Source organism: Trichoderma virens, assembly GCF_000170995.1.
Source record: "Trichoderma virens Gv29-8 chromosome Unknown TRIVIscaffold_84, whole genome shotgun sequence".
In the NCBI taxonomy this organism is placed as follows: Eukaryota; Fungi; Ascomycota; class Sordariomycetes; order Hypocreales; family Hypocreaceae; genus Trichoderma; species Trichoderma virens.
In genome coordinates, this window is record NW_014013665.1 from 360,827 (window position 1) to 370,974 (window position 10,148).

Sequence of the window (10,148 nt, forward strand, 5' to 3'; positions counted from 1 at the left end):
GGGCAATTCTCTTTAGATCTAGGCAGGGTTGCTCATCTAGCTTATGATTCTCAAGGACAGAAAGGGCGCGCCTATTACATGTATTTACTTGTTTTCCAAGCCCCAGCTACACGTGCCAATGCAAGCTTGCACGCCTATAGACAGAGCTCGCCACACTAGCAGGAAATATCTACAGAGATCAAAATAGGCTCTTCCCTTATCACAATATATGGCCTACCACCCCACTTCACTACCTTTTTTCTCTTCAATCCTTCTCCAAATCAAATCCTGGGTATTAGTAGGGCGAGATGATAGTTTCAAGCTAGCGACCTAGCTGGAGATCGGCTTCGTCTTTACCTAGTCGGTCGTCTATTCCGTTCTTGCACCGCCTTTATTCCCACCAGGATGAGCCACTCTGTACCTCGATTATCTCACCACAAACCAGATTAACAATTGTTTCACTCAAATCTTCCCCTCAAAGTAAGAGGGTGGCGCTGTGTGGGCCATGGTTGAAACTATCTGCATCTCGTTGTTGGCTCTAGCAAAAAACTATGGGCCTAATCGGCCGTCTTGCTTGGAGCCTCTGAGCAATTTGAAGCAATAGGAGCCTTGACTCGGGTTACTAAAACGAGTCTCCAGATACGTTGCGACGCTGCCTTATCGAGAGTCCAAGAAGGGCAACGAATGACAGGGGCCGAGCTGCCACGCGCCAAGGGTGTGAGTTGTCTTTTGCATATATTGAACGCTACCAGTGGCGATGCTTTTTTCTTTTCTTTTTGTTCTTGGACGGCGGGCCTCGTACCTTTACTCACTCCGAGTGCCATCAAGTCCACTGAAAGTCTGGGCTGGTACCCAAGACGCCACTTTACATTCTTTTTGGGGGATCTGAACTATTGTTGGGACCCTATTTTTGTCTGGTGAAGAACTTTGATTATCCGTATAGTTGACTTCTTATCTTGCTTTTCTCTCCTTTCTTTCAAGATACAACTGTCGTTCTTCCCCGGGCACTTCTTGTTCGTTGCGTACTACGCTTCAACGGCGAATGATGCACGTTTTTCTCTTTCTGACGACTCTCTTGGCCGCATATGTTGCTTATGCGGCCCCTATTCAATATGACGACAAGAAGGTCTTTGTTATTTCGCAGAAGCCAACCTTGACACCGCATTATATGCCCCAGGCCAAGAGCGCAACAGTCCTGGCCAATGTGACGGATCCCGACCTCAGCCGTGATTCATGCGGCTCAGTCAAGATGGGATCCCGCACCCTTTGGACTTGTCGAGACACTTCTGTCCGCATCCCCGGCACCAACCAGTTTGCCTACGTCTTTGCCAACACGGCCGGCTGGACCGACCATCAGCAAGACGATGCACCTGCTATTCAGGTAGGAGGACCAGTAGGAGCAGGGTCAGATGGCGCCAATAGCATTCTCTTGATGAATGGCCCGCGGCCGACTCTTCCCACATTCTACCCCTTGGGCCTCAACATGTGCCCAAACTCTGGGGCATGTGATGACGGGGCAAGCAGATGGACAGCATGGCCAGACTCACCACCAATGGTCACGGAAACGGCTCTGGATGGAACTGTCACGGCATATACTTGGGTGTCCAACAACCGGATGGCCAGTAGCAGCTTGGAGCTATTGACACCTCAGCCTTCTACCACGCTTTACAAGATGACATACACGCCCGACCCCAACCCGGATGTGCTTCCGGCTGTCGCAACTGTGGATGGCAACTTCTGGGGGGATCACGAGATTGCATATGGAACCTATGGCAATGTAGTCAGAGGCGAGTATGCCTATCTCTTTGGACTGCTGCACCCGGGAGGCGTCGCTTTAGCAAGGGTCCCCGTCGACTGCATCGAGAACAAGAGCCAATACGAATACTACGTGCGTCGCAGGTGGACAAGCACCAAGCCCGCCATCGACGACCCAACTGCCGCAATCCCCAATGCCGGAACAACAGGGCAAGGGACCTTTTACTACTCAGATCGAGCCCAGTCGTACGTCTGGATCGGCCAGGCCAGCCTCAGCGTTTCGGCCGACTTTTACATCGCGACGGCCCCAAGCCCAGAAGGACCCTGGACGAGCCCGTATCTCCTCTATTCAGGGCCCAACGGCGATGGAGACCTGCCGTCGTACAGCCTGCAAGCGCATCCTCACCTGCTGCGCGAGTATGACGACGGCATCTATCTGACGTGGACGCAGTATTTCAAGCCCAGCACATACGCTGCATATGTCACCCCGCTTGTGTACGTTTCGTTTGTCTAGGATCGGCTTAGGGTGGATATGACACATGCAGTTGAACGACGATACCCCATTGTTTTGATATGCGAGCGAGCGAGGCCTACATACATGTAGGTAGTATACATCAATGCCTTACATGGATACATGTGTGTATCTACACGTCGGATACAGGGACATGCACATACATGGAGACCGGGAGGGGCAGAGAGCCGGAGGGGCAGAGAAAGGGGACTGGAGGAGACCGGGTTAAAGTATGGGCCTGTATGAGTATAATCATGGTGTCTGGTGATTTGTTCCTCTTTGGGAGTGCAGAGATGATGAAGGGGGAGAGTCTTGTAACGGCCATTGAATGGACGTGCCTAAGATACTATAGACGCACCAACCCCTTGAAATGGCGCCGTCCTCTACAGTACCCCGTATCTCGTACCTTGTCCAAAAGCAAACATCAATGCGGCTTTGGTTCATCCTCTCTGCATTATATGGGGCTAGCCAGCGTCTCAGCGCCCTGAGCGGTGAGCTGCAGAGTTGAATCAAGTGCCCACATGTGACACGTGTGAGGTGCTCGACGTGTGTCCATGATGTGTAATTCAGCAGTCGTGAGAACCCAATTCCCCTCATCTTGGGACATGGCTCATGCATACGTGCCTTAAGGTGCTTGTCCCAAGTTGCTGCTTCAACCGCCATCAGAGCAATTCCTCCTCCCAGCCCTCTTATTTTCCATCGTACCGTTCCTTATCAAGCCTGTATTACACCCATGTATTGTGTTCCAACTAGTAGCAGCAGTATTTTTCTCGTCCGGCTTCCTCCCCCATGCTGAGTGCCGCCCACTAGCCCTAGACAGCTGGTCCTGTCCCCCCTAGCCGTGCAGCCACCGCCAATCACAGGACCGCTCGCCGCCCTATAGCGCCTTATAGCGCCCTATAGCGCTCGCTTCCCTTCTCCCATCCCACTAAAGCCGCCTCCGGGACCCGACCGGACCAGCTGGCCGTCTCCACACCTTCTTGTGAAAGCCTCTGCTCTGAATACCGTCATCAGGCTCAGAGCCCAACTCGAGCTTTTTTTTTCTCTTCTCTTCTTCTTCCTCTCCTCCTCCTCTTCCTTCCCCGTCTTCTCTTCCCCACGCTTCAGGCCAGAGCCAGAGCCCCCCCATCATGGCAACCGAAAACAACCAGGTGATGGACGTGGTAAGGATTGCCCTCCTCTTTCTCGCCTCAGCGGCAAAAGCCTTGTAGCCGCGGCTAACTCAGAATTTCCCTCTAGCTCTCAACCATCTCGGGCACCTTTCGTCGGGTCACGGACAATGCCGCCGAGTACATCGACAAGGGCGTCGACAAGGCCTCCGAGGTCGTTCGCGAGAGGCTGGCGACGGTCGACTGGCTGCCTGACATCGTGAAGCCTCTGCCCCCGCCCAAGCCCGAGGTTATCGTCGTGCCGCTGTCGACGATAGAGAAGCTGCAGAACTGGTTCTCGAGGAACAAGTACTTGATCGGTGCCGCCGTCGTGATCACCACCACCGTCGCCTACAAGGGCTACCAGCAGAACAAATATGTGCGAAAGGTACGGAGGGCCAAGCGAAGCAAGAATGGCGGCCGCTCCGAGGTTGTCGTTATCGCGGGGTCGCCTCGACTGCCGCTGACCAAGTCGCTGGCTCTGGATATGGAGAGGCGTGGCTTCATTGTCTTCATCGTGTGCAATGCACCTGAAGACGAGGCCGCAGTCAAGTCCTTTTCTCGTGCTGACATTATGCCCCTCACCATTGATACCACAAATGTGAGTCTTACCCAATTGTCCTCATCATGACTCACTTTGGTGATTTGAGGACGACTGTATAAGTCCCAAGTTTTGCATGTGAAAGCAAGATTGCTAATTGCCTATTCCATCTAGCCTCCCAATGCCGGCCTGGCCATCGAGCGCTTTGCTCACTTCCTCACATCTCCCAGAGCTCCCGGACCCAACATCAAGCCCAACCAGCTGACGCTCAAATCCGTCTTCTTGATCCCCAGCCTTCACTACCAGACCTCTCCCATCGCCACCATCCCGCCATCAGCCTTTGCCGACCTCTTCAACACCCACCTGCTGCAGCCCATCCTCACCATCCAGACATTCCTCCCGCTGCTCACATCAAGGCTTGGCCCCATCGGAGAGAAATGGGTTCCTCCCAAGGTCCTCGTCTTCACCCCCTCCATCATCTCTTCCATCAACCCGCCCTTCCACGCCCCCGAAGCTACAGTCTGCTCCGCTCTGTCGGCCTTCACCGAGGTCCTGACGGCCGAACTGCGACCTCTCGACATCCCCGTGACCCACATGCAGCTCGGTACCTTCGACTTCTCCGGCTTCGTGCCGATCCGCACCGGCTCGCCAACCCAGGGCCTGGTGACCAGCGCAGGAAACCCCGAGGACACGCTCGTCTGGCCCGACGGTGCTAGACACGTCTACGGACGAAACTTCGTCGCCCAGACCGCGTCGGCCATCTCCGGAGCCCGCATCCGAGGCCTCAAGGGTAGCTCCCTGCGACACCTCCACGCCACTGTCTTCGACGTCATCGACGGCTCCGTCAAGTCTGACACCGTTCGCATTGGCCTCGGCGCCAGCATCTACGGATTCGTCGGACGATGGGCTCCCCGAAGCATCGTCTCTTGGATGATGGGCATCCGCAAGGTCGACGAGCTGTCCACCTGGAAGACGAGCTCGTACGAGGGCTCCGAGGACGGCAGCGACGACGGCGAGGAGGGCGGCGAGGGATCCATCTCCGAGTCCAAGGAGTTTATCGCCGTCCAGTCTGAGGGCAACGTCTGGAACTCGGGCGAGACGGCCAAGTGGGATCAGCCTCCTTCTGATTCCCCCGCTCCTTGAAAGACTTAAAGGGTAAATGAAAATAAAGAAGAACCAAAAAAAACAGAAATGAAAAGAACCGAGAAAAAAAAAGGCAGAAGCCGGTTTTATTTTCCTTGAAACTGATGACGCAAACAGCCTGCCGGAACAGCATGGCCTGAGCTGGAAACCTATGGGTATATATGTTGAAAGACCCGTATTTAACGATTTGGATGTTTTATGTATGCATGGAAGGAAACCCACTCTGATTTCATCGACGGTACATAGATACGCTCACGACTTTATTGACTCAAATTCATTCATTCAGATTATTTCATTGATAATGCTGTCCTCTCTATACAGACTGGTGTTGTTCAAAGTATATATGTATATGTGTGTAACGCCCATTTTGGATTCGTGTTCCTTCCCCGCCATAGCCTCCATCCCAACAGGGTATCATAAAGGACTCGAAAAAAGTCGTAAATGTATCGTAACGGCCATGAGCCCTGGCTTCGTTTGATCTTCTCCCCTCTTCTTCCTCGCACCATCACCACATTTCAGCATCTCAGTGTCCCCTGCCCCTAAACCTTCCTCGTCCACCTCCTCCTCTCCATCTCCCGCCTCCTCCCCGGCCATGCCGCCCATGGCCCCGATCCTCCCTGCCTTCACGGCCGTCACGATCCCCCCTCCCGTCTCTGAAGCGATCCCCCTCGTCGTCCCTAAACTGTTGCACCTCCAGCTTCGTTTCGTCCTCTGTCTTTTCCGCGCTCTTAGCTACCGGCTTCTCCAGATCCTTGGACCACTTCGGATGCGCCCCCGTCTTGCACTCCAGCCCGTCAGGGCAAAAACCCGCCAGGTAATACGGGCAGAGCTTCCTCCGCACATGCTTCTTCGAGCACAGCGGGCCCAGCGGACAGAACCCCATGTCGTAGTGCGGGCACGGCGGCAGCTTGGACAGCGGATCGACGTGCAGGTACAGACACTCCTCGCCGTTGGAGCAGTAGCCGTTGCGCATGAAGAAGTTGCACTCGGGCATCTTGCGCAGGTTGTACTCGTGCAGAAACTCGCAGTGCTCGCCCTTCTTGCACAGGCCGCGCAGCCAGTGCTTGCACACGAGCGAGTTGAGCCCGCCCGACGGCTGCTGCTGGTCCTTGGAGCGCCCGTCTGAGACGTGCCGCTCGGCGCAGCGCGTGCCGTTGGGGCAGCTGCCCGCCTGGAACGCCTTGCATGCGGGCCTGTCGGGCGGGAGGCCGACCTGGTATGTCTGGCGGAGGAACGGCGAGAAGCGGAAGTTGTAGGGCCGCGCGGTGTGGTTGAGGATGGCGGCGACGTCTTTGGCGTGCGTGGTCGTGGCCATTGTGGTGGTGGAGTGGGCAGAGACGCCCGTCTTGACGGAGATGTTAGGAATTGGTTTTCGATGGTAAGATTCGAGGAATGGCGAAGTCTCAAATACTGGGTTGAGTGGCACAAGATGACAGTGTGAGGGCGTTGGAGCGTTTCGTGGAGATGTTTATGGTGATGAGAGGGCGAAAAGTTGAAGTTGAAGCTTTGATTAAGGCTGGTGCTTAACAGTGGTTCAATTGCACCCGAAAGCTTCAGCCACTAGTGGCGCATGTGTCAGCCACGCCACCATCACTCTCTCATCTCAAAGAAGTGGCCAAGCTATGAATATTTGAGATTAAGTGTGCTACCCAGATAGGGACGGAAAACATATTTGTAAAAGAAATACAATAGGACGAGGTTACAACTTCAAATGTAGATGACTCAGCATCAAAACTATATTGACCGTGTTGGCCTCGTAGGGCTCGCCAAATAGCGACCATCTTCGGGCAATATCCCCGAAGCCGAGATGAGTGGCTATGCGAAATGAAGCCTATCAATAAGCGGCATTGCAATGCCGAGGGTATTATAATACAGTATAAGTGTCAAAATATCCATTGTGAACCAGAAGAAAAAGAGTGTGGGTGAAAACGAGAGAGGGCGAGGGAAAGAGAGAGGCCATCCTTGTCATAAACAAACAAACAGACTCGCAAAGCTTTTTGATACCAGCAACAAGCCCGTGTACGCAATCTCTAATGAAGAATCCCGTAGCAACTCCGCGTAAAGGAAAAGGGAAAATAAAAAAAATCCATCCAACTGCCACAAGTACGAGGCAAGAGTTCAAGCCCGGTTGAGGTTGTGTTTCCATCCAAAGTAGAAAAGTTCCGTGATCAATCATAGCAAAACACCATAAAAGAATACAACAAGGCCGTTCAATATAGAGACTCGGCATAGTGGCCTTCTCTTTTTTGGGCGTAACAGACGCAACAGTTGACATAGCGGTGGATGTTGTCATCCTCGAGGCTTTCTCGGGCTGCTTCCAGCATGGCGATTCGTTGTTCTGGGGATAGGTTTAGCGCAGCCAGAGGCTTCGCTGCCATGGCTCCAAGGGAGTCGTTAATAGTCGTCTTCATAAAGACACCGAGGGCTCGCAGAGTCTTGTCGCGCGGCCAAGTCGAGATCGGAACCTTTTTTGTGATGCAGTGGACATTTGTAAAGCCGGTCTCTCGAAGGATCTGCTCAAGCTCCGTAATGGCGAGGATATTAATGCCGTAAACTCGCAGGCCGTTTTTCACAGTATCGAGAAACACCTTGAGGGGATCGTCGTCTTTCATGGTTCCATCGTCGCATCGGATCTCCGTCATGAGTTCATGAAACTCAACCCATCCACCGTTCTTGACATGCCTATCCTCCCATCATCAGTCACTTCCTTTACAACCCGATGGCTTTGCATTGTGGAAGGCGGAAACAAACGGGTAGATCTTGGTAAGGAGCCCCTTCAGGTCTCGCAAAACATCCGTCATCTGCCGGAAGTGAACCAGGTCGAATTCGGAGCCGTGGAGCCATTCGGGTTCTTCGCTGTCCTCGATAAACATACGGACGTTGATGGGTACCCATGATGGCTGGATTGGCGATAGATCGGTGCCAATGACACTCGCGCTCGGATGCTGATCAGCGACTACCAGGAGGACATCAGTTAGTCACGCGTGCAAAAGATGAACTGATGCGCCAGTAAACGTATACATGAGGGCATAAAGAATTGCAGTACCATCTATGGGCCAGATTCCTGTTCGTCGGCTGATTAGCATTTGAGCGAATGCGAAAACTGTGTGCGTTACTCACCAATGCCGGTTCCGATGTCAATGATCTTCTGGGGATGGCCGCCAATGTTGGCATAGAATAAATGTCCGCCCTACAGCCCAAACATGTGAGCATTCGATTCGATTACCCAGTTGCCCCGACGAGGCCGACGGCGTTGATGGCATCGATGGCACACGCCAGCGTGAAGCCAAAGAAGATCACAACATGATAACCAATATTCCCCGCTTCCCCGGACATACCATTAGCTGAAGAAACAGGGCGTGGACCGTTTCCTCCCTGTGACGCTCGACTTCATCGTTGGGCATAGGATAGATGCCTCTGCGGAAGCCATGATAACGTCGGCCGTAGGCAATCTCATCCTCGTAAACGCTGGGGGGGACCGAGGTTGACGGCCCCGATGAAACCTCCCAGCCGCTCTCAAAATCGCTGGTCACATCGCTGACGCCCGCAAATTCGGCGTCGTCTTCATCGGCATGGTCGAGCTCGAGTTCGGTCCGCGTGGTGATGCTCGTAGCATCCGTCACCGACGCCGTCGACACCAGCGAAAACGTGGTGTCATCGTCGTCATACATGGTGCCCTAGGAAGAGTGTGGGTAAGAGTTGGGTTGGACTTTGATTCCAGACGGAGCCATGACCCTTTGTTTGGCTTAAGAGAGAGACGGTTAAGACCGAAGTGGAACCTTGAAGATCCACCGTTAAAGATTAGTCCCTTTATCTGTTCCCTGCCAGACACTAGCAGGCATTTCCGGTCCGTCAAGATGAGGGGTCCCCTAATTGCTAGCAGCTCGTTCGTTCTCTGTGTTTTCCACCAGAGGCTTCTTTGACAAGCCAACTGCCGAGAAGGAAGAGCCCGGTGGTGGCAGCAAACAGCTTGGCGATTCGGGGCAATCCAAGGCAAAGAGCCCTTTTTGCCTTTCCGTTGCGCTAAATGCCGGGGCTGGGTTTCGCAAACTTTGAGCCAATCGTTGGCATAAGACCAGTCACAATCACCAAGGATTTTGGGCGCAACTAGGGCGAGTACCTGCTTGGTACATCCGAGGGTACTTGATATGTAGAGAGTCTGCCTCCTGGTTTCATCAGTGTTGGTGTTCACCTCTAACGTCATGGCTCCCAGGCCACGATAGTATGATGTTCTCACGTCGTGCAGGGGATAATCCCCAGACAAGATTCTCCTGCAGATAATTTGTGCGCGCGCCTACAGGTTTTTCAAATAGCCTACGGGCAGAGGTCGGATGAGCCAGACCCGTGGCACTGGGCTGATGAGCAGGGTTCGGGAGTAACATTTGGCCCTGCGGGCGCGCAGACAACCATGCCAATAATACTGTGCTCGCTTACATCGCTGTTGTGGATATGAACTCTGTCCTTTGCAGCACAGTACCTGTATGGTCATGGATATGGTCAAGGATCCGAGACAGCAATGCCTTCCTCAGGCAGCCGAGGCACAGCTGTCAGCAACATTTTGCAAACGGGATCAAAGCCGGCTCAGCTCAGTCTATCGGTGGCGCGGTAGTGCGACCAGCTCGACGACAACGATGATGCCTTATGATGAAGATAACTGCAGCCGGCTAAGGACAGGTAGGTAGGTAGCAACACCTCAGCGCTACTGGGTAACCACCAAGTACCAACGAGGTAACTATGAGGCCCACGATGTGACACACGCTGATGCTTGCAGTTTTGGAGGCGTCAAGGGAGGTCTAGAAGCACCCCGGCAGCATCCGAGATCCTCCCCGAGCGGCACGCAACATACTAACTAGTGTAGTAGTTATGCAGCTGCGGAAGCTGCGCAAGCGGGGGAGACTGAAGAGTTTCAAAGAGGCATAAAGGTCGGGGAATATCCAGTCTGTGCTGTGTTTGGCCCGTTTCGACCTTCGTTTTTCCTCCTATCACAGTCTCCGAAAACGTGGTGATGCGGTTAAACATCAAGAGACATGTGATGCTTCCGGCCTATCAGGGAGGGCTGCGCCTCTGGTCC

At 53.6% G+C, this 10,148-nt stretch overlaps 4 protein-coding genes across 4 annotated transcripts; 2 read left to right on the forward strand and 2 right to left on the reverse strand.

Moving 5' to 3' along the window:
- Positions 1-772: 772 nt before the first annotated feature.
- TRIVIDRAFT_172134 (uncharacterized protein) lies at positions 773-2,493 on the forward strand (the record flags this gene model as incomplete). The annotated part of the gene is made up of 1 exon (XM_014097876.1): positions 773-2,493. The coding sequence occupies one exon, from the start codon at positions 1,022-1,024 to the stop codon at positions 2,246-2,248; it is 1,227 nt and encodes a 408-aa protein (XP_013953351.1).
- Positions 2,494-3,484: 991 nt separating this feature from the next.
- On the forward strand, positions 3,485-5,077 carry TRIVIDRAFT_50685 (uncharacterized protein; the record flags this gene model as incomplete). Its single annotated transcript, XM_014097877.1, has 3 exons — positions 3,485-3,613; positions 3,866-3,994; positions 4,109-5,077. Coding segments are annotated over 3 exons (1,227 nt in total), but the record flags the coding sequence as incomplete, so codon positions are not given.
- Positions 5,078-5,600: 523 nt separating this feature from the next.
- On the reverse strand, positions 5,601-6,556 carry TRIVIDRAFT_181899 (uncharacterized protein; the record flags this gene model as incomplete). The annotated part of the gene is made up of 1 exon (XM_014097878.1): positions 5,601-6,556. One exon carries the CDS (start codon positions 6,390-6,392, stop codon positions 5,601-5,603), a length of 792 nt encoding a protein of 263 aa, XP_013953353.1.
- A 764-nt stretch (positions 6,557-7,320) lies between these two features.
- TRIVIDRAFT_128702 (uncharacterized protein) lies at positions 7,321-8,565 on the reverse strand (the record flags this gene model as incomplete). The annotated part of the gene is made up of 5 exons (XM_014097879.1): positions 7,321-7,759; positions 7,829-8,033; positions 8,124-8,141; positions 8,198-8,267; positions 8,416-8,565. Coding segments are annotated over 5 exons (882 nt in total), but the record flags the coding sequence as incomplete, so codon positions are not given.
- Positions 8,566-10,148: the final 1,583 nt, after the last annotated feature.